At 31.5% G+C, this 24,752-nt stretch overlaps 3 protein-coding genes and 1 long non-coding RNA gene across 4 annotated transcripts; 2 read left to right on the top strand and 2 right to left on the bottom strand.

Moving 5' to 3' along the window:
* The first annotated feature begins 1,470 nt into the window (after window positions 1–1,470).
* Window positions 1,471–5,362, top strand: LOC146945360 (putative polygalacturonase). Its single transcript, XM_085747897.1, has 6 exons — window positions 1,471–1,628; window positions 2,393–2,704; window positions 3,238–3,358; window positions 3,459–3,633; window positions 3,724–3,794; window positions 4,243–5,362. Exons 1-6 carry the CDS (start codon window positions 1,623–1,625, stop codon window positions 4,914–4,916), a joined length of 1,359 nt encoding a protein of 452 aa, XP_085604023.1. The 5' UTR covers window positions 1,471–1,622; the 3' UTR covers window positions 4,917–5,362.
* Window positions 5,363–7,872: 2,510 nt separating this feature from the next.
* Window positions 7,873–8,288, bottom strand: LOC146945359 (uncharacterized). The gene is made up of 2 exons (XR_015028025.1): window positions 8,149–8,288; window positions 7,873–8,043 (listed from the first exon to the last, which is right to left on the bottom strand). It is a non-coding gene; the product is annotated as an uncharacterized LOC146945359 (long non-coding RNA).
* A 4,832-nt stretch (window positions 8,289–13,120) lies between these two features.
* LOC146945358 (pathogenesis-related protein STH-2-like) lies at window positions 13,121–14,331 on the bottom strand. The gene is made up of 2 exons (XM_085747895.1): window positions 14,071–14,331; window positions 13,121–13,614 (listed from the first exon to the last, which is right to left on the bottom strand). The coding sequence occupies exons 1-2, from the start codon at window positions 14,252–14,254 to the stop codon at window positions 13,316–13,318; spliced, it is 483 nt and encodes a 160-aa protein (XP_085604021.1). The 5' UTR covers window positions 14,255–14,331; the 3' UTR covers window positions 13,121–13,315.
* A 3,737-nt stretch (window positions 14,332–18,068) lies between these two features.
* LOC146945357 (uncharacterized) lies at window positions 18,069–23,197 on the top strand. The gene is made up of 6 exons (XM_085748056.1): window positions 18,069–18,742; window positions 18,854–19,595; window positions 19,979–20,508; window positions 21,413–21,474; window positions 21,603–21,880; window positions 23,060–23,197. The coding sequence occupies exons 1-6, from the start codon at window positions 18,069–18,071 to the stop codon at window positions 23,195–23,197; spliced, it is 2,424 nt and encodes an 807-aa protein (XP_085604182.1).
* Window positions 23,198–24,752: the final 1,555 nt, after the last annotated feature.

The following is a 24,752-nucleotide window of genomic DNA, read 5'->3' as shown; positions in this document are numbered from 1 at the left end:
TATGATTAACTTAGATTTAAGTTTTCAATAGTTTTCTATTATTATGGAATAAGTTTCCTTGAAATGTAATTTGAAAATAACAACTTGATAAAAATAATTAACTTTTGTTTATATTTATAACCAACAATGATAGGTTGTGTTGGTTGTTGTATTTGACATTATATAGATAGTGGTAGTATACTATAAGGAAATACTAACATAGTGCATTTGTTAAGAAATTTAAAAAGAAAATTTTATCATATGAATATTGCATTCAACATTTTAAAATTTTAAAAATTGATTTGTTCATTTTTTTTTTTAATTTGTTCACTTTACCATATAAATATTATATTCTCTTTTCGTATACCCTTCAATCTTACTGGACATATCATCGAGCGTCCAAATTCAACTCGTTAACATCGGTTTAGATCCTCTTCACATACTCTATCCTTCATTTAATGGAGAACATAAAATTCAAATAAAAACACGCTACACACATAATTATCAATTCAATCACTAATTTAAAATCAAACATCTCAAATTAAATCAAATTTAAACAACCGTGATTATTGATTTAGATCAAACAATTCAGATAATAATTTTGAAAAAAAAAAACTCTAATGCCACCATTCTATACCACCTGGCACTGCCAGCATGACTTTGAATAAAACTTTATCAATTCTCCACTCAAAAGTCCTATGTTCTCACCACAAATCAGAATCTTACAAATGTAAAAAGAACAAGAACGTTTTTTTGTTGATGATGTGTTTTCAAACACTGTCACAAACACACACACATGAAGGAAAAAAAAACACACACACATAAATGAGGCTAGTAATAATGTAATAATTCTCTGACAAGTAAAAACACCGAACAGAACACTATGCAGCCACAATCCATGAAGCCGTTTCAAACAATTTTGTCGGCGAAAGACGTTACTAATCATTTTCATTAACAGGTGCAATCACCAATTAGTGCTAATTAATTTATTCAATTTTATTCTTTTCTTGTCTTTTTCTTCTTCCTTAAGTAGAGTATTCTATTTACTCATTTAAATAATATTTTATTTACTATTAGTATTAGACTATAATAATTGGTATTTTTCGACTTAATAAAGGTCTTGAATTCGAATCCAACATTAATAATGCATTAGTGTTAAATATCTTGAGTGAGGATTTTGTTACTCGTACAAGTCCTACTCGATTCAAGATATTAGTGTCTGATGTTACGCGCATAAAATATTGTGTACCTCATAAGTTTCTCGATTAGTTGTTGCTAAACGACGATAAAAACTTCGCACCAATAGCATGAAATGAAAAAGCTGTCATTTTATTATTAATACAATTTAATTTTTTGTTTAAAAAAAAAATATTTCTTACCAAATATTTGTACGTATATGAAAGGACCATTAATCTTCTTCATTTGCTGTCATTTTTTTACATTGGTAGATTAATTCTTGTATAATAATACTCACAAAAACTGCATAAAGCTGCTTCTTTTCCTCTTGTTCCTGCTTCTTCTCTCTCTCTCTCTCTCTCTCTCTCTCTCTCTGCATTTTTTTGTTACTTGTTTTTGTGTTGGCATTAGTACTAGTTCTTGTCTCCTTTAGTCTCTGACCCTTTTGCCAGCTTTGACCTGAGAAGATGCTTGTAAGTACGTTTCACTCGGGTTTCATTTTATTTTTTTTGTTAATGCTTTCTTTGCCTTTTGAGTTTTCACCTTAAACTAGTTCCAAATCTGGGACTATATTGCTTTGTTTTTCATTTTAAGGGTCTCTTCAAGTTTTTATTTTTGGTTGGAATTTATATGTTTAAGTCAAAGTTTTTGTGTTTTGTTCATATGGGCCATGTTCAAATTTTATGTATGAGATTTGTTCTTTTGGGTTTTTTTTGTTCCTTTTGTTTGGCTTGTATATGCCAATGGTGATTGTTGTTAATCAAATTTTAATCCATTTTGATCTGATATATTGATCTGAATAATTTGCATTTTAGTTTAATTTCATCTGAGAATTCACTTTTGAAGTTTTTTCTCATAAGCTCTTGTACCTTATAATATTTTTGTTGAAGTGATTCTCTCATTGATTGGTGTGTGAAAATGAGCATTTTTGTTGCCTAGTTCTTTCATTGTTTTTGCTATCAATTTTCTTGATTCTTCTATTCATTTGTTGTGTTTGTTCATTCTTGTTTCAGATGTGTTCTTAACCTCTGTCAATTTGAAGTGAATTGTTTTCTTCATGAACAAATTAATTATTTGCTTATTAATTACATTCAATTAATTTGTTTGATCAAATTATTATCCGCGCTGATCACGTGTATGTGTTAATGCTTCATAGGTTATGTTTGGTTTTCTATGTCGTTTTAAATCTGGGATACTTTCCTTCTGGTGATTAATTGGTTTATGTGACCTTTTTCAGGTGGCATTGCTCTTGCTTCTTGCATTGAGCAATGCCGTGAATGTTTATGGAGATGTTGAGATATGTCGTTTGAATCCTAAATTGGATCCTAGGCCACACAGTGTCTCTATATTGGAATTTGGTGCAGTTGGAGATGGTAAAACACTGAATACAATTGCATTCCAGAATGCAATTTTCTATCTCAAGTCATTTGCTGATAAGGGTGGTGCTCAGCTCTATGTGCCACCAGGAAACTGGCTTACTGGTAGTTTCAATCTTACTAGCCATCTCACCCTCTTTTTGGAAAAAGGTGCTGTCATTATTGGATCTCAGGTACTTTTACCTCTTGCTTCATTTTTTACCAGTAACTCCTGAAATTTGATTAGTTTCGTCTTTTTTATGTGCGAGGCATTGTCACTATAATCTTTGAATGTATTGAAATTGGGCAAGCATCCCTGAGTAAGAATTTTGTTAGTGGTTTCGTGGACTAAGCTGACTAACAAAAGAGACACGAGGATCAAGCTTATTAAGGGCACACGTATCCAGGGATGTTTATGAAATTTCAATACATTCAAGAATTATAGTGAGACGCTTGTCACCTTCAAGGTCCAAAATGATTTTTTACTCATGGTGAATGTGAAAAATTATAGCGTAGCAGAATGTGAATGAATTGTGTATTGTTCCTATTTGGTACAAAATGTTGTCAAATGGCGGCTATAACAGTGCTATATTATTATAGCGTATCGGAAATTAAACAAACTACTATTTTCTGTGATTTGCTATTGATAACACTGATTTCTTGTGTATAAAGATATTTCATGTGAAACCAATTTGAGGGTAATTGAGGAGTGGTTTTTCTTGTTTAGGATCCATCTCATTGGAATGTTATTGAAGCTTTACCTTCTTATGGCCGAGGGAAAGATGTTCCTGACGGAAGATACAAGAGCTTGATAAATGGTAACCAGTTGGAAGATGTGGTCATAACAGGTTTGTCAATTCTGCTCCAAATTTGTTCTTGCTTCTATCAAGTTTTTGGCTTTTCTCTTTCTATATTGAATTTTCATATTTTTCATTTAATTTTTACCAGGCAATAATGGAACCATTGATGGCAATGGAATGGTTTGGTGGGACTGGTTTAAGTCTCATTCCCTTAACCACAGTCGTCCTCATCTCGTTGAAATTATATCATCTGATTTTGTGGTAGTTTCAAATCTTACATTCTTGAATGCTCCAGCATATAGCATCCACCCTGTTTATTGCAGGTAAATAATTTTCTGCTTCTTCTTCTTTGATACTTAATTTGGCAGACAAAATTAAGGGATGTTGATAAAGTTACATTTAATTTGATGCAGCAATGTACATATTCAAAACATTTCAATCTCTACTCCTCCAGAATCCCCTTATACTGCCGGTATAGTACCAGGTTAGTAAACATATTAAAGACTCAATTCTGTTATCCTCATTGTGAAATGGCAATGCCTCTATGTAGCATTGACACTTCAGATTGAATGAGTGTTCGGTGTCCAATACATGCTTGTGTCCAACTATGAGGCAAAAACACGGACATCAGACACGATACTGACTCTGACTCGTGGATACCGATAATTATTTGAGATGGTAAAATATTTGAATGTAAGCACACATGTTGGTGTTTTGTCGTGTCAGTGCTCCATAAGTGACTAACATCGACACGACACCGAGTATATTCAATTATATCATTTTTCAAATAATTACTAGGGTTGACGTGTTAGTGTCGTGTCTAATGTCACTGTCTGTACCAGTACTTCATAGACAACCTTTCAAATGTCAATAGCTTACCAAACCTTGGTGAGGGTCACTTAGCTAAACATTTGTGCTCTTCATGTTTTCAGATTCTTCTGATAATGTTTGTATAGAAGATTGTTATGTTTCCATTGGTTTTGACGCAATTTCTCTCAAAAGTGGATGGGATCAGTACGGCATTAAATATGGAAGACCAAGTGAGAAAGTACATATAAGAAGAGTTCATCTTCGTGCATTTACCGGCTCTGCTATTTCATTTGGTACTGAAATGTCTGGTGGAATTTCAAAAGTCCTGATAGAGCATGTTAACATTTTCAACTCAAATAGTGGCATTGAGTTCAGAACAACCAAAGGAAGAGGTGGTTACATAAAAGAAATTGCTTTATCACACATAGAAATGGAAAATGTTTATACAGCAATTTCAGCTAAAGGTAATTCTGGTTCTCATCCTGATGACAAATTTGATCCAAAAGCACTTCCACTTTTGCATCACATAACATTGAAGGATATAACTGGAAAGAATATCACAATTGCTGGAAGCTTGAGTGGAATAGAAGAATCACCCTTCACAAACATATGCCTTTCAAATATAACCTTGTCTACAAATTCCGTTTCTTCAAGTAAATGGGAATGTTCAAATGTCTCGGGATTTTCAGACTCGGTGTTGCCTAAACCTTGTCAAGAACTTGGTAACCCTTCAAATTCTTCTTCGTCATCGTGTTACTACCTCATGAGTCTCGGTCAAAATACTGCAGCGATTTAATAAACTGTTCTCAAAACACTGGATTGGCGTAAGTGGTTGGTGCACAGTGCGAGTGTTGTAAATCCTTGGATACCAAATTTGATTCTTGCTCATAAAAAAAAAAAGAAAAAGAAAAAGAAAAAAGAAGATGAAGTGAATTGTCATTTGCCAATTGAGAATAGGGTACATTCTTTCCAAAATAAAACAAGTTGTTCATTTTTTTCTCTTTTGTTCCTTTCATTCCTTAGATTTCAATTCTTGCATATTCCAAAATAGGTCATTATTTGTACAGCTTCATTTCTTCATTCATGTGTAATGAAATTTTGGTAGTGCCTTTACAAAAGGACTCAAAATGTGATAGTTTACATTTTTGCATTAGTTTCAATGTTATTTCATTTCACTGTAAAGCATGTAGTGGATTTGGTGATACTTCAATCAATTAAAGAAAGTTCAACTTCAATTTATAATTATTCATATCTTTTTAGTGATGTTGTTCTACCTACAATCTTAAATCACTATTTTTCAATGAGTCATCAAATATATGTATTTTTTTATGCAATAATGAAATAGTTTTTCATACTTTATTGTCAATAATATATCTGGATTTAACTGGAGTAGTTTGGTTGTTACATAAAAAATAAATTAAGTGTGTGATTGAATTCTATGGCGTGAAACTAATTATATATGGAATGTGACAGTAAACAAAAGTGACATGACACCTACATTGAATAATTGTTGGCATGGCATTTTGCCACCTAGCATAATCAATATATCATGTGGAAAGCACATTTCCTCATAGAGCAATGATATTTTGACATCCAATTTTCAACAACTTTTAGTGACAACTCTTTTCCTCTATTTTTATTGGACAATAACAATAGAGAGAGAAAAAGGAAGAGAGAGAATAAAAGTACAATGAGAGTATGAGAGAGAGGGTTGTCACAAAAGTTGTTAAAAAATGGATGTTCAAATATCATTTCTCTTCCTCATATTAGTATAATATGGAATATAATAGTGGTAGACATTATTCCTCTTGAGGATGAATTGTATAGTTTTCAATTTCACTTTTGATGACTTTTTTGTTTTTTTTTTTATCTCTCTAATTCATCAATCTCTCATTCTAACAATCTTATTCTAATCATTACTATACTTCTAAATAAACCAAATCTATGTCACAATCTTGTTTCCATCCTCTCCTACTTCTGAGAAATAGGACTCATTTGGTTAAGTAGTAGATCCAGCTTATGACTCTATTAGATAGACGATGCTCAGATAATCTAGTTATCTAACGTTAACTAAGAATACTATAAGAGGAGAAGTCGACTCATGTACTCTATCTACGAAACCTGCCGTGCCTTTCGTATTCAAGGAGCTCCATGGGGTTGTTGGATCGGAAATTGATTGTCTACATGTAGGATTAAGTGTATGTTTGGTTCCACGATAAGTACGACACGCGTTCAAGTGGTCAAACGTGATTCTAATGAGTTGTAAGTATGTTCGAGTCTCATTTTAGAAAGTAATCGAATTAATTCAAATCGATTATTCCTCTTGAAGCAACCTCACCTAACTTCTACATTTAACTGTAATTAATTTTGTAATAAATCACATTTAATTTAGCATAGCTGCGTAGGTTAAGGTGAAAACGAAGTTCCAAACACATGTTTACTAGTTTTTCCCCTTTCAACATTACCACTGTGGCCAAGCTTGATAACGAAAGCTTGTGATCTATGCAAGGGCATTAAGATGTTAAAAGGTCTTTGACGTGTGTAAAAAAAAAAAAGACCACTGTGGTGATTTATGGATACTGCATTGTTTGTTTCTGGCGTTTCAGGTTTTACACTTGCAACAAAACAAAAAAAAAAAAAAAACCAGTTAGACATGAATGAGAAATTGGGCTCCAAAAGCCCATAGTTTTTACTTGCATAAATCCTAGTCTGCTAACTTAAATGACATAAAATTAAAAAGTATTTGTTAATTAATGTATGGCTATTTTTTCCACTCTCCTTTTTTCTCACACGCCCTTCAATATTTTGAAAATGTCGTTTTTCCTTTATTTATTTTTTCACCAATTGGGATTCTTAAACCGAATAAATAATTACTTCGGATTTTAGGGGAGCATTTTTCCCCTATTTATTAAATAATCTGAACACCTCTATATACCATACATCCGATTATAAAATCTAAAAATGCTTGTTGTTTTTTAAGTACAAAATCTGAATACCCTATATACATGCTCTTGTGAACAAAGACCGGGTCTGTTTGCGACAAGGATATTCAGTTTAAGAATCATTCTAACCATCATAACGCCCTCTTTGTGTTTCAGGTCATTGTTGGTTTTTCCCGCCGTGTCTCAATTAAAAATAACGCCCTCTTTATATTGATTTTATTTTAAAGAAGACACATATACAAATAACCAATAGGCTTAAGTGTAATCATCACATTATTAAAATACAATGACATGATTCTCAAGATAAAATAATGTTAAATATTTAAACTTAAAATCTCAATGCAATTGCTTTTAGAAAAACATTAAACATTACTACTTATTTCAATAAAACTCAAACTTCTAGCCCATAATTCATAGTATAAATATTTATTATTGAATAAATCAAAATTATAAAAAAAAAAATGTTTTTGTATTCCAAAACTACCCTGACTTTGGGTATGAAAAAATCCACCGGTTTGACTAAACAACTTTTTATTATAAAAATATTTTTGTATAAGTCATTAGGAAATTTAAATTGTCTATTATTAAATGGCTTGCAGGAAATTTAAATCTTGACTCTACTCTAGGAGAATTCTTAACATCAATAATTTTATTGACTCATAAAATAGTAAAATCATATTATTTAATTATATTGGAAAATATACAGGACAAATATTTATGACTAAAACATTTCTCTTGTGTTGTTCTATTTGTTCGAACAAAGAGATAAAAGTTTAAAGAAATATAACTAAAAGTGTGGGAGAATTCATATGAGTAACAACATTCACTATGACATGCAAATAAAATTATAATATTAGAAAATATATAATTATTTTCGACTTAATTATTAAACGCATAAACATTGACCGTTTAAGCATAACATTGTTCCATGAAGGTAACAATAAGTAGTAAAACACTGGAGGACAGAAGTGCAATTAACAACTGTGATGCAAAACAAGAACAAAAGAGTGTTATTAAAAATGTTAAACAATATTATGTATAAATCAAGAAGGGAATATTTGAAAATGGTTATAAGAAAAGCCCTACCGTCGGCGTCAATTGCAGTAAAAAATAGAGAAAGTAAAATGATCATAGCATATAAAAATTTGAGAATCTCGGACATTTTTATTTTCATGTGCATGTAACAAACAAAAAACAACTCTATCACTTTATATAGTGGAGTATAAGGAGCTCTATTCGCTAAGTTAACTATTTTTTAACACTTATTTCAACAAAAAAAATATGTAGCACTTATGAAATTGAGAGATACCCTTTGAAAATTAGAATAGTTATTAAATGTCTCTTAAGTATATTGATATGTCATATTTTGTCGTCTAAATCAATCAATTGATTAATTACTTGATTTTAGTAAGGATCTCATATAAAAATATCATTAGTTATTTAAGTAATTAATTCTTTTTTCATAACATTTTATGATTATTACTATTACTTATTTTTCATGAAAGGGTTTTTTATTATTTTTATTTCTCTTTTTTCGTGTCAGAATAGACATGAGATGAGTCAATTAACTATTATTATTTATTATTTTTGAAAGGGTATTTATTATTATTTTTTTTGACAAAGAAAGGGTATTTATTATTGTTGTTGTTGTTTTCATGATAGACAAATGATTAGTCAATTTACTATTTAGTCAGGTCCTTTGGCAAGTATGATACTTTTTGAAAATATATCCTTGAAATTGGCTAAAAAATTTACCATTGAAGATTGATTGAACAATAAGAGATGCTGTAAGTACAGCAAGTAGCTAGTCTTCATATTGTACGAGTAATTAATCAACAAATACTTTAAATGGAACATATGTTGTCACCATATAGTAAATTTTCTTTTTTTATTATTCTAACATTCATAGATACACATTTCAAGACATGTAACTCACCCTTAAATATGTAACTCGCATAAGAAACAAATTTAAATGATTAGACAACAAACTGGTATTATAGAAGGTTCATACTTTAGATATTTTAGCTGAGAACATTAACAAAAAGATATATTTTTTAAGCAAATGGGAAGCAGAAGCACCTGCGATGCCCTAAGTAGATTAAAAATAAAATGGAAAAGTATAAAAGAATGGGGGGTGGAATCGAAGATATCAACACTTAAAAAATTGAGGAAGTTCGGTCTCAAATATCGTGCACACATCTCAATACGCGAGGTGAAAAAGTGAGTTTTTTTTTTTACTATTCATTTGTGAAGTCATATTATGTCAAAAAGTGACTATTGTTTTTGTTTCTTTTTTTTTTTTAGTTGAAAAATTGACTATTGTCCTTTTGCTTTTATTTGTGATGTTATATTATGCACAATTTTGTATCATTGTTAGATGATGTATTAATGCATTTATATGTTTATAAAAATTATTTAATTGATCTATATATGTCTTTATAAATTATATACTCTTGTATTCAGCCATTCCTAGAGGATTTGGTGGTAAAAGGAATGTTAAGATTTTAGTCATTCCTTCTAGTTTAAATCAAAGGAATGGTGCTAAATACACAACTCCACGTGTTATTGTACCATCTCCATAATCAAGTAATCCAAGTGTCTCTCTCATTACTTAGCTTGTCCCTTATTCTACTACAAAGAGAGCATCAACTCCACATCAACACATATCGAGTATGGCACTATGCCATTAACAAAAGAAGATAATGATCACAATAGTCAACTTGGACATTTGATCCCATTTGTAGATCTCACCTTACCTAAACCTCATAACTCACGCCTACCATGAGGCAAATATCATTCAGAAAATAAATGTTAGATTTATGCGAAAGAAAGTCAAGTTATTTATTTAATTTAATATACATGTTTAGTTAAGAAAATTAATATTTATAAATTATATATACTCTTGTATTTAATTTGTTGATGTAATTCATGTGCTGATTTTGACCGTTTTTATTATGATGATAATGCAACCGGAGATATATCGAAGGAAATGTTGATGTTCGAAATACACGAAAGATCATGGGGTAGGTTTTTTGTGATGGGAAATACTGAAGTGCATGAGAAAATCCTTATACATATTCCGCAAATGAGTTGGAATCCCCATAAAATGTCCAATTTAACCCTATATTATTTGTCAAATTACGTTCAACTTTTGACCAGACGTACCTTCGCCGAACTCCTTAGTTCACACACAACTCCTCCCCTTACATGCAACTATGCGTCTTTGACGAGAAGCTTCGATTTTTGATTTCCACCGTGAGCCTCTTTCTCCATGTTTTGTTGTATTGTAAATTATGTAATTTATAATTTATCATAAAATAATGGAAAAAGCTTCGATTTTTGATTTCCACCGTGAGCCTCTTTCTCCATGTTTTGTTGTATTGTAAATTATGTAATTTATAATTTATCATAAAATAATGGAATACTACTAAATCTTATGCAATTATTTATAAAAATTAATTCCGTTATTAGAAATATTTTTTTATGAATTAAAAGTGTGGTTAAACATCACGATGAAACTTAGACGTTCCAACTTTATTGACACTTCAAAAAAAATTATCATCTGTTACACACTCAAATAAAAATTGTGGGGGGGGGGGGGGGGGGGGGGGGAGGAAGGGGTCGTAACCAAAACATGTTATAATATTAATTTCAACTACATATGAATCTAAACTCAACTATAACATGTTATAATATTTTCAATTATACAAAAACATAATTAAAGGTATATATTTTGATAAATTCTAAAATACAATTGCCAGAGCTAGGTCAAGGATAAGGCCACCAATGCAATCACAATTGACCTCAAAAATAAAAATAAATTACATGATAAAAAGACTTCATATTCTACTATTTCTAAAACTTTACTTGATTTTGCAAAATAAAAAAGTTACTTGAAAAAAGTCTCGCATTCTACAAAAATCCATACTACTGTGTCAATAAAGATTAAATTGGTTAATTATATCATCAATAGAAAAATAAATACCAAATGAAGTTGATCATATTAGTTTAATATATGATTTTGCATCTAAAATGTCTGACAAAATACAGTTAAAATTAAAATAAGTTAATTTTATTGAAGTACTATTATGAAATTTAAAGGGTCTTATCTTAAAATTTGATTTAGGCCTTAATATATGTTGTGCCGACCCTAACAAATGCTATTTAAATAAATTACACACAATTGATTTTCTCTCATATGCTCATGAATTAAACATGACATTAGAGTAATGTATTTCAGTCACAAACTACATGCATAAACCACCAATATATCTTACAAAGAATACAATATGTCACATTCTTTGTGTATTAAATATGACTTTCATCTTTCAAAAAAAAATATGACTTTCATAATTACCAAAAAAAAAATATGACTTTCATAGTCTTATATTTAAATCACAAATAACAATACCAACTACATACATGATCCACTGATATATCCTTCAAAAAATAAATATTTTTTTCATTCTTCATGTATTCAATAAGTCTTTTTGAGTCATGTTTGTAATGTGAGAATAATTAATATATATGTTAGAAATAGAAATACAAATAGATTCTAACTTTCAACCCTTACCACGTTTATTCTTGCCTATAACACTCGCTCTGGCGGTGAACAAGGTGTTGATCAACAACACCTTCCTTTGAGTTCTTTAATTTCTTTCCTTTTCCTTTTCTTTTGTGCACATTTTGGTTGCGCCCCCTCCCACCCTCTCGTACATTTTTTTTTCTTTTAATATATTTATGAGTGGGTAACAGATGATAGAGATTTTTTGGAAGTGTCAACAAAGTTGGAACGTCTAAGTTTCATCGCGATGTTTAATCACACTCTTAATTCATAAAAAAATATTTCTAATAATTGAATTAATTTTTATAAATAATTGCATAAGATTTAGTACTGTTCCATTATTTTATGAAAAATTATAAATTACAAAATTTACAACTTTGAAATTACACGAGGAAAATCAACAAAGTTAATTATTTATTTGTATTATCATATATTATTTTTTTATTAAGAAATTATTTTACGGACTTGAGTCTATACATTAGATTTAGAGAAGGAAATCGTCCCCGTGAGCTTAGCTCAGTTAGTAAGGACAATGCATAAAATATGAAAGGTCCGGGGTTGCCTCGGACACCACCAAAAAAGATTAAGAGAAGGAAAATGTTCCATTAGAAGGAATCCAAAACGCAATAACATTGAATACACACACATACACTCTTATATTTATACCCTTTTTATCTTAAAATAATGTAGTTAAAGGATCAAAATATCTAAACATCTAAAATATAAAAAAATATCCAAAACGCAATAACATTGAATACACACACATACACTCTTATATTTATACCCTTTTTATCTTAAAATAATGTAGTTATTAACTGTTTAATCACACCCCAAAATAATTTTAAGTCCATAATGCACCCAAGCAATCAAAATTGAAAAAATAAAAAAAAGGACGAAGTTACACATGAAATGATAACACATAAATAAATGATCACATTCTCCATGTTCAAACCTCAAATATGGATCCTAAACTACACAATAGTATATAATGATCACAAACTATATTATGATTTGTATTAAACTAATACACTTATTCGTTGATCATGACAACTAAAACTACTGGTTACGTGGTTGTGGCTAACATACACTTTTAATAGCTTCACCTATAGCGCTAGCGGGATGAGTCTTGTCGGACGTTAATGACCATATTTCTTTGAGATTCTACTCAAGATACGAAAGTAACCACTAGTATTAATAACCCAATGAATTTTCATTTTATCTTGATATTAAAATTTTATTTTGTTTTGTTTTATTTTATAAATCAATATAACTTCAGTGGGAGATTGATAGCAATTTTTATTTCTAAGTGTGGATCTTCAATTGAATTTTGAAACATAAAGTGATATCTTGAAGGATCCTAAAAATTAATTATCTTGTGATCAATGAATTATGATTATATTATTGTTATGATGTGTAATATATTATAATATGTGACATTAGAGTCTTTCATTTGTTTCTTGCAAGGTATTGTACAGATAACAAGTACAAATAATATTTTACCAAATCACAGAGAATGCCCTTTTGATGGCTAAGGACTTATTAAGGACTTCAACACTTACAAATTCAAGGTGTCTCAAAATGTTTGGGTGGACTCTTCACACTAATATTGTAAAAATTGAATAAATTTGAATTTCATCTTTAAAAAAGATGACTGTATATATTTGAAAAAAAAATGAACAAGAATAATAACTAAACATAGACTTGTGGATTCTCCAGCAAGTATGCTTCCACAACTTTGCAAATTCCAATGGAGTTTTCCCTTCCTTCCTTTATCTCTTCCTCTTTGACTTCAAAATCCCCAATAGCATTGTATTTGCTAGTCATTTTACAAAAACAACCTCCATCATTAATGGCCTCAAACTTAACCTCATAAGCAATTGACTCAAGCTTGTCACCTAATGGATCTCCTTCAATCATAGTGTAGTTGCACACCAAGTTATCATTATCAATCATATCAATCCTGTTTTTCAAATATTTGAAAGGACTAGCTGCAATGATAAATAGAACATATAAGTAAGAATTGTTATTGAGGCAACATAGGAGCAAGTCTTGTATTGACACAACCCTAAATAAGATTTATTTGGGCACACAAACACATGATTGATGAAAATTTAAAAGAGAAATGATGTGACTAATTTTTTTTTTTTTGAGAGCAATGTGACTAAATTATTTTTCCTTTAGATTTTATCATTCATGTGTATGTGCCTAAATATTTTTTATTTGAGGTTGTGCCAAACTAAGTATTTCTCGCAACTTAGAAAAAAAAAATCACTTTTCAATAAAAATATAAGTCTATTTTTTCTCTCTAAAATGAAACATGTAAGTAAGAAGTTATTCAACCAACATAAAGAAAAAAAGAAAAATCTCTTTAAATTTAAAAATAAAAAATAAAAAGAGCATTTTAATTCTTCCAGCTTTAAAATGTTTTTTTTTTTTTTGCTAACCTTCAGCAAAATTAACTTGTTCAATTGTTCCAGCTTCTCCATTTCCTTGGATTACGTTGACATCTTTTATGAACTGAGGTAAGAGTTTTGGAAGCAAATTGCTAGAGTCTGTGATTAAAGCCTTGAACATACGTGATGGAGCTATAGGGGAAGAATAATTATTTGTAAAGGTTGAGACGACCATGGCGAGGTATGTAGATATTACAGAAATTACAGAAAATTAATTAATAAAGTTTGTGAATGTTTTGATATTAATGAATTTTGTGGCATAGCACCTTGGTCTTTTATAGCTATATCCTATAGTTCTACATATGAAGTAGGTTTCGTATGAATGATCCCTTTTGATAGAGACTGAAAATATTTTAGGGTTTTGCGGGTATATAAAATGGATATTTCTTTGGTAGTTAAGAATGGGAACTATTTTATTATTTGAAGATGTTCAATATTTGTGGCTGATGGATATGTTTTTAGTTTCATATTTCAAATTAATTGTATTAATCAAACTTATACAACATCCATGGGCGGCTATTGGTAGAATAGAATCAATTCATTATTACTAACATTTTAATTGTGATATTAGTGCTTTACCTACCATATCTATAGTATGAAGTTTGAATCACATCACAATAGGAGTGGGAATAGGCCAAGCCGCTCGTCAGGGCCTACGGCTCGGCCTACTAAAAGCCCGGCTCGGCCTAACTCGTTTAATAAATGGGTCAAGCTTAAGCTTTTTAAAAAGCCTATTAATTTAATTAGGCTAGGCTTAGGCTTATAAAAAAGCCTATTAAACCTATCAGGCTGGCCCGTATACGAATATATTACATTTTTCCATATTTATTATTCATATTTATATATATATCAAAAAGAATTACTGATCCTTCAAATTCTCATACCACATTTATTATTATTTCAGGTTTTTATTTTATTTTGTATGGCTTGCTACTGATATGCATAAGGTCAAGTATGATTATTAGATTAAGTTTGAAATCCTTGCTCTTATCATACATGATTATTCTTAAGTTTCTATCTATCTATAAATTTTACAATTGTATTTTATTAGTTTAATCTGTATCTAATTAATGTTTTCTCTATATTAAGTATGTTGCACAAATTGAAAGGAAAAAAATTAATGAACAGACTTTGTTTGAAATTTGTAACACAAACTAGGCTGTTAGACAGGCTAGGCCATGCCAGACTTTTAAAAAGGTCAGGCTAGGCTTAAAATAAAGCTTTTGACATGTAAAAGGTTAAGGCTTAGGCCTTAGTTTTTTCAACTAGGCCTAGCCTATTTAAGCAAAATCCGGCTCGACCTGACTCATTCCACTCCTAATCACAAGGTATCACTCACCCTTATGAACCCTTTACTTGCCTTAAAAAAAACCTTATGAACCCTTTACTTAGGTAAATATTCAAATTAGCCTTTAAAATTGCAGGGTTACATCAACTTAGTCTCTCACACTATCAATTACTCCCTCTGTTCCTTTATATGTGTCGCTTTTGCACATTTTGCTACAACCAAGGCATAGCATATTTAGCTCTCTTTTTCCTTTTCTACCCTTATATCTTTAGTGTAACTTTTCCTTGGTACTCCAAACGCATGGCTCACTTTTTTGACAAAAGCATTGGAAGCCCAAAAGCTCTCTTTTTCACTACATAATTTGCTCTCTTTTTCTTCATGCAATTAATGTGGCAGATTTAGTAATTGAGAGGTTAAGGGTATAATTGACATATTACACTCTTAAACTCTTAAAGTGACACTTATTTAGGAACAAATTTTTTTAGCAAATGTGACAGTTAAAAAGGAACGGAGGGAGTAATTCATAATGGTCATTGGAAATGCAAAATATTATCAAATGGGTCCCCCTATATCTTGATCTCTTAACAAACGCATCATTGGAATTACTCATTTAGTGTCAAATTCATTTCTAAATTACCAATGTAAAAATTCTAATCCTTGAATATCTAACCGAGGAACACATTGATTAAAATTCTAGGGATTATTTTGAATATCTATGTAAACCAAGGAAAGTGGCTATAATGCACACCAAGAAAAATAGCAAATCCAATGGGGTTAGCTAATATCTCATTGACTAAATCATAAGAATTAACAAAGTTGGAGTACTATTAAATTTGTTGAAACTTTATATTACTCTCTCCGTTTTAAAATGAGTGTCGTTTTAGGTGTTTACACACATATTAAGAAACACAATGATTAAAAGAAAGAGAATGGTTATTTTACCAAATTATCCTTATTAACTATTGGTTAGTTTTAAAAGTAATAGTTTGGAAGTAGTGTGCAGAGTATTAATTGGAGGGTACAATTGAAAAGAAAAAGTTATTATTGCATTGGAAACTGAAAGTGACATTCATTTTGAAACAATTTTTTTTGGCTAAAGCGACACTCATTTTGAAACGGATGGAGTATTTGATAGGTTTATTATTTACGAGAGAGAATTAGTTGATATTTCCATCTTAATATTTATTTTACAATGTAGAAAAAGATGTAATATAATTCTTCTTTAAAAAATAAAAAGAAAAATATATACTCCTTCCGGTAACTATTATAAGCAAAAAACTAAGGTCACTATTATAAGCAAAAAACTAAAAAGTAGTTTTTTGCTTATAATAGTTACCGGAGGGGTATATAAAAAACTTCTAATTTAGAGATGAAGATAGTGCTAGATCCGCAAATAGAAAGAATATATGTAAAGCTACGGCAGAAGGGTATATGTATTTTCTTGTGAGAGAATATATGTAGTATTTTCCAACATAGCTCCGTTAGTTGGTAAATTGTGGATTTCATAAAAAGGTCAAGCCTAATTTAACTAAAGTACGCAAATAGGCACTCGATTAACTTTACATAAATACTCCTATGAAATTTGTGACACACAAAATAACGAGTTAACGACCTTTACAGGCCATTTGATCAGCGTCATGATGTCAACATTTAACTGCTTATATAGATATATAGTTCCTTGATCTTTATTCTCACAAGAAAGGGCTTGACTCGTTAGAAAAGGGAAAAGCACAAACAATCATAGCCACCATTCTTTTTTTTTTTTTTTTTTTTTATAACAACCACCATTCTAAGATGAAAAGGGAGAATGAAAGAGAGAAAATTTTACCGTATAAGTTGAAACAATTGTTAAAATGAGTGATAGACAAATTTTGGAGGGAAAATAGGTATATGGTCCTCCAAAAATACTTGAATGGTCACAATTATTGAGATTTTTTTTAAAGCATTGAAAAATATCATTTAGACAAAAAAAAAACATACATATTATTCTTATCCTTCTTGTATTGAACATTGGTTGATTAATGATAATAGTTAACTTTGTTTCTGTCAAAAAAAAAATATTTATATATCAAATTATAGGTTGGTATAAAATATACATATTATTTAATTAAATTTTATGTAAATCTTTGTTGATACGATTATACGATTTGCGATATCGATCCCTACGTGACATAAAGAATCGTTTTGGACAAACCGCTCGTTCAAGGCCAATAGCGATGTCTCTACGATGGTAAAAGGAAGGTTCAACAAACTCAATTCTTCTTAGTTTCAATTAGTCTGCTACTGTCAAAGTCCTTTACTATTTTTTCTAGGAGCACTAAACCGCCTTTTATCATGTAAACTACACCATCGTTCTTCCACCTTTCCATAAGGAATCACGCTTCTTCTTTTTATCATATTCCAACCCAAAATCAACCAATCGAATCACGTTTCTGCATAACTACAGGTATACACACCAATTTCTTTATCGGCACCGTTATTATTCATGAACATGTCCCCTCTTCAAGTACTGATGCCCTTAACGTGTTCGATGAATTTCTCATAAGGACTTTTGGTTTTCCCTTTTAATAAGGAGTATAAGGACTTTTGGTTTTAATAAGGAGTATTGTTTTTCCCTTTTAATAAGGAGTTTTGATTTTCCCTTTTAATAAGGAGTATTGTTTTCCCTTTTTAATAAGGAGTTTTTTGTGTTTATCAACTAATGAGTTTCATAGCTTGGAATTGTCGTGGGCTTGGCAATCTACGAACAATTAGTGCGTTCAAAAAGCTCTTACGAGACAAAAATCCCACATGTGTATTCCTATCTGAAACTAAGAAAAAAGACTTTGAGATGAATAAGTTTCAAAATATTCAAGGCTTATCTGGTGTTGTTGTTGTTAGTTGTTCAGGAGAAGGTAATAGACGCGCAGGTGGTCTTGCAATGTTTTGGAAAGAAGGAGTTGAAGTGGAGGTATTATCTCTTTCTCAAAACCATATTGATGTTTTAATTGCCATTGAGGATGGAGAGGAGAAATGGAGATTTACTAGGATATATGGTTTTCCGGAGACTCACATGAAGCATAAAACCTGCGAGTTAATTGACCAGCTAGCATTGGTGGAAAGTACTGATAAGTGGCTTCTCATGGGGGACTTCAACCTGATTCTTTCACAGAATGAGAAGGAAGGTGGAAACTTCAGTAGCTCTCATATGATTTTGATGTTTCGGGACACTCTTCAAAATCACAATCTTTCTGACTTAGGTTTTGAGGGTGATAAATTTACTTGGCATAATAGACAAGATGGTGCTTCTAATATTAAGGCTCGCCTTGATAGGGTGGTAGCTACACCAGCCTGGTCATCATTCTATCCTTCGGCTTTAGTGGTGCATTTAACTATGTAAGCTTCAGATCATTTACCTTTGTGGTTGCGGCTTGCTTCTAGAAAGCCGAAGAAAAAACAAAACGTTCTTAAATTACAACGTTTTGAAGAATGCTGGTTGCGCGATAGTGGAATTTTGGAAGCAGTGAAAGGTTCTTGGGAGATGACAGGTGATTCTATGTCTGATAAAATTAATCGATGTGTGAATGATCTTTCTAAATGGAGTAAGGATCGTTTTGGTGATGTTCCCAATCAGATAAAAATTGCTCAAAAGAAATTGGATGATCTTAATAAACAATCTCAACACGAGGGAGTAATGTCGAAAATCAGACGAGTTGAGGCTAGACTGAATGACTTGGTGGAGAGTGAAGAAATTTGGTGGGCTCAGAGGTCTAGTGCTTTGTGGTTAAAGCATGGAGATAAAAATACAAAATTCTTTCATCAAAAAGCTTCTCAGAGAAAATCTAGAAATTGGGTGGATTCTATATGTGATGATCATGGGGAAAATTTTAATGATGAGGAAGACATTGCTAGAGTTTTTAATGATTTCTTTCAGGATCTTTTCTCTACCAGTCACCCTGAAAGAATTTCTGAAGCTATGCAAGTGGTCAAAGATAGACTGTCGGATGCTATGCATAACATATTGGAAGCTGATTTCACAGAAAATGAAGTTTTCTTAGCCGCTAAAAATTTAAAGCCTCATGCTGACCCGGGACCGGACGGAATGCCTGCTTTATTTTATCAACAATTTTGGAGTATAGTTGGAAAGGATGTGACTTCTTTTGCTTTGAAGATTCTAAATGGTGGTGGAAATCCGAGCAACATTAATTATACATATATCTGTCTCATTCCAAAAAAGAAGAAGCCCAAGGTGCCATCTGATTTTCGACCTATTTCTCTTTGCAATGTTATTTTTAAAATAATTACGAAAACAATTGCAAATAGGTTGAAATTGATTATTTCGGATATCATTGGAAAATTTCAAAGTGCTTTTGTGCCGGGACGTTTAATTGCTGATAATGCCTTACTAGCTTTTGAATCTTTTCATTATATGAGGAAAAAAAAAAAAGAAAATGCAAGAAGGGGTGTGTGGCATTAAAGCTAGATATGTCAAAAGCATATGATCGTATCGAGTGGAACTTTTTGATTGAGGTGCTTCAGTCTATGGGTTTTTTTAAAAAATGGCAGAACTTGATCTTCAATTGTATTTCCACTGTTTCTTTCTCTGTTTTGTTGAATGGATGCCCTTGTCAGAAGTTTTATCCTCAACGAGGCCTTCGTCAAGGGGACCCTTTATCTCCTTTCCTATTTATCTTATGTGCTGAGGTTTTTTCCGGGCTTCTAAATAAGGCACAAGCAGAAAAAGGCCTTCATGGTATTCAAATTGCTAGAGGAGCTCCAAAAATTAATCACTTATTTTTTGCAGATGATAGCCTCATTTTCTGTAGGGATTCTTTTCAAGATTCTCAGACCATTCAAGAAATTCTTAATACTTACCAATCTACTTCTGGTCAACCTATTAATTTGGACAAATCTGAAATCTCTTTTAGCCGAAATGTACTTGATGATCGTAAAATTTTGTTCCAAGGTTGGATGCAAATTAAGGCTGTTGAGTGTCATTCAAAGTATCTGGGGTTGCCTGCTTTTGTTGGTAGGTCTAAGAAACAAGTTTTCAATTTTGTCCAAGATAGGGTATGGAAGAAGCTGAAAGGTTGGAAAGAAAAATTTCTATCAACTGCTGGGAGAGAAGTTTTGATTAAATCAGTGGTTCAAGCAATTCCTACGTATGTGATGAGCTGTTTTCTACTTCCGATGGGTTTATGTGAGCATATTGAAAGTATGAATAGTAAGTTCTGGTGGGGTAGTAAACAAGGTGAACGTAAAATTCATTGGATTAAATGGGAGACATTATGTAAGGAAAAAAAGAAAGGTGGAATAGACGTTCGAACATTTCATGAGTTTAACCTTGCAATGTTGTCTAAACAAGGTTGACATATTATGCACAACGACGACTTATTGATCTCACAATGTTTGAAAGCTAGGTATTTCCCTAGAAGCAATTTCTTGAAAGCTTGAACTGGTTACTGCCCAAGTTATACATGGAGAAGTATTTTGCAAGCACGAGTGGATGTTATTGAGAAAGCTGGTATTTGGAGAGTAGGAGACGGTCGTCTAATTAATGTATGGGAGGATAATTGGCTTCCTTATCAAAATGGATACAAGATTTGGTCCCCTAAACCCCCTAATTGTGATATTATGTTTGCCTCAGATCTCATTCACCATGATATTCGATGTTGGAATGCTTCTTTAATTAATGAAATTTTTCTCCCTTTTGAGGCTCAACAAATTCTTCAGTTGCCAATTTCTTTCTCTCAATTGCAAGATGAATTTGTGTGGGGTGCTTCACAGTCAGTTAATTTTTCTGTGAAGAGTTCATACCATTTCTTAAAGGCAAGGCGTGAAGCAAATGACTTACATAGCTCAATGCAGGACAATAATCACCAATTGTGGAAAAAATTATGGAAAATAAAAAGTATTCCAAGACACATCCACTTTTCTTGGAGGATTCTACATGAAAAACTACCCGTAAAAAATGATCTGTTTAAAAAAGGAATAAGTAGCGATCCATTGTGTGTTCTTTGTGGGGAACATAATGAGACAATTTCACACCTCTTTATGGAATGTCAGCGGTCAAAGCAGATATGGTTTGCTTCCTCTTTGGGTGTGGTATTTAATTCGCATGATTCCAGGTACGTTCCTCTTCATAAGTGGTTGGAGAAAAATATTATTGATGTCGATGAGGATATTATAGTTCATGTTTTGGCCTTGTGTTATGAGATATGATGTGCTATAAATAAGAAATGTTTTGAGGGGACAGATGTTGATGTGACTGCCACTGTTCAAAAGGCACAAAGATCTATTGTAAATTTCAAGAGTGCTAGTATAGTGTTGGTGGAGACACTAAGTGGAGGTTCAATTTTGCCAATATCTGATGTTCATTGGACACCTCCTTTTAATGGTTTCTACAAGCTTAATGTTGATGCAGCAGGTCCGATAGAGGGTGATAAGTGGGGTATTGGTGTTGTGGTGAGAGATAATGAAGGTGTTGTCGTTGGTGCTAGTTCCTGGCAAGTCTTTTCATTACCAGATTCAGAGGTTGCAGAAGCTTTAGCTATGCGGAAGGGTTTGGAATTTGCAAAAGACATGTCTTTTCTGAATCTTATAGCAGAATCATATGCTTCTAATGTGGTTTTAGCGTTGAATGCTCACCAACAATCTCCCAACTATGTTGGCTCTATTATTCGATATTGTATTAGTTTTAAGGGTAGTTTTCGCAGTTTAAATTTTTTCCATGTTAGGCGTGAAGCCAACCAAACTGCTCATTATTTAGCTAAATATGCTCTTAATTATTTAGATTGCATATGGGTCGAAGAAACTCCGCCTTGTATTTCTGCAGTCTTGGCATTTGATTTATTGCCAGACTTTCATTAATGAAATTGTCTTTTAACGTCAAAAAAAATTTTACGTAGATCCTCTCAAGGTTTTGATGTTCCTAATTACAAAAGTCACCTATCATTCTTTCTTCACATATCAAACCTTCTAAAATAGGAGTAGGATGCTAATGTACACCTTCTAAAATTATTTTAAAGGGCATATACTTATTGGTAATTAAAAAAAGAGAAAGGGCATTTTATGTCAAAAGTAAATAGGTGTAGGATGCTAATGTACACCTTCTAAAATTAAAGTGTGTGCGTATTAGCATTCCCATATATATATATATATATATATATATATATATATATATATATATATATATATATATATATATATAGAGGACATATCTAGTGAGAATGAGTTAATTATATGAGAATTGTGAGAACACTTATCAACCTTTAGATAAAAAATAAATGGTCCAGATTAAAAGTCTCACATGTGTGTCACCCCTATTCTATCAGTTCTCTTAAACCAATTCCTTTCTTCATTTTCTTAATACCATTCGACAGCAACAACCTCTTCCTCTGTCAATCACTCTTCACCACCATTAAGATTCAAATTAACATAGACATTAAGATCCAAATGGTTTTAATTGACTGTAAACATGAAAAATGCTTCTCTTTCTTCATCTTTTTTATATAATTTGGTTCATAGAAAATATAGATCTGGTGAGTTACACTTTTAGATTAAATTAGAATTGGTAATGAAATGTTAATATTTCTGAAATTGGTTTAGATCGTTGGAGGAATCGTGTAGAACAAAGAATAAAAAACAGAGACAATTGCATGAAATTAGATCTGAAATGGTTTCTGTAGGATTTCCGATTGTGAACGTGTGCAGGGAGGTGGGAACGGCGGGTTTTCAACCGTGAGCCGATGGTGGAAGGTGGCGATGGTGGGCTTTGGCCGGAGAGGGTCGGGGTCGCCGGAAAAGATCATTGATGGTGAGGGGGAAGAAGAAACATCAGCTTTGGAATGAAGAAGAATAAGAAGCGTTAAAGCTAGCTTTCAGAGAATGAAAGGAAATTGAGTGAGATTAGTCACATGGTTGGCAAATACTCACTTTTCAATCACAGCCCTTTCTTTTTAATCTAATGGCTGCAATTTATTCTCGTCATTCTCATATAAGTTATTCATTCTCATAGTATACATCCTCTATATATATATATATATATATATATATAGGGTTTTGCTAGAAGCCACCCATGAATGTGTCTTTTAGCAATCCACACCTCAATGTGTGGTTTCTACTTTTTAGTTATAACTTTGCTAAAAGACACCTTCATAAAAATTAGTTGGTATCTTTTAGCAAATGCTCATAGAATAACTTGCTAAAAGACATCTTCATAAAATGTGTCTTCTAGCAAAACCCATATATATATATATATATATATATATATATATATATATATATATATATATATATATATCTTCTCCTTTCTCTCTCACAAAACCTTGAGGTAGTGATTTCTATTCCTTTTTTTTTTTCTTCCTATTTCTTTGCTTATTTGTTGCGTTTGTTCCTTTGACTCTATTTCTTCTTTCTTTTCTTTTTTTGCTTTGTTCCCTTTGTCTTTGTTCATATTTTGTTTGCTTTTGTAACGATTGATAAAGAGGTTGAATGGGTCAATTGAAAAATATATATATGGTGGTTGAAAATTTACATGTCACAATTGACTTTAAAAATAAGGTTATGATACTTTGGTGATCGTCCACTGTCAATATTATTAGGGAGGTTCATGTTGCTAATATTGAATTGTAAACAAAATAAGTACAAGAATACCTAAGTTTTGATGAAAATTTTGCATTTTCATTGAAAATTTTAATGTTTATAATTTTGGCCATGGTTTATTTTTCTAATTTTATTTGTTCCCACTTTTACATTTTTTAAGGAATTGTTCCCACTTTTACATGATGGGTTGGGGTTGTGCTCGAATTAAATGAGCAAGTGTGCATCAAACACGTGATAAGATAAAGACTTAATTACACTTTTGGTCCCTTAAATATTTTTCAGGTTTCATATTGGTCCCCTAATTAATAAAAGTTACGAATTGGTCCCTTAACTCCTTCTCCGTTAGTCACTTTGGTCCCTTATGTTAGGGGACCAAATCATAACTTTTATTAATTAAGGGACCAATATGAAACCTGAAAAATATTTAATGGACCAAAAGTGTAATTAAGCCTAAGATAAAATAATGTTATCAACTTTCTTATCTTGTGTGTATTATACACATGATATGATATATGTTTAACCCGTCACTGTGATATATATCTTTAATCTACTCCTTATCCTATAATGTGTCTATCATATATTGCACACCAAACGAGTCTTAACAATATTTGAAGCCCCGACAAAATTATAGTCATTTTGTTTCACTATCAATCTGTGAGATTGGAAAAGACTTTGAGAAGAAAGCAAGGGTAAGTCTCTCTAATTCAAGTGTAGCTACATGTGAATTGATGATTGAGGTTCTCCTGATGGATTGTATTCATCTCGAATTGAAGAAACATAAATAGTTTGATTTTACATAGAG

This window comes from Medicago sativa, chromosome 2 (assembly GCF_051527215.1).
Source record: "Medicago sativa cultivar Bolivia chromosome 2, Bolivia_mono, whole genome shotgun sequence".
Lineage (NCBI taxonomy): Eukaryota > Viridiplantae > Streptophyta > Magnoliopsida > Fabales > Fabaceae > Medicago > Medicago sativa.
The sequence above is the reverse complement of the archived record's forward strand: the minus strand, read 5'-3'. Positions and strand labels throughout refer to the sequence as shown.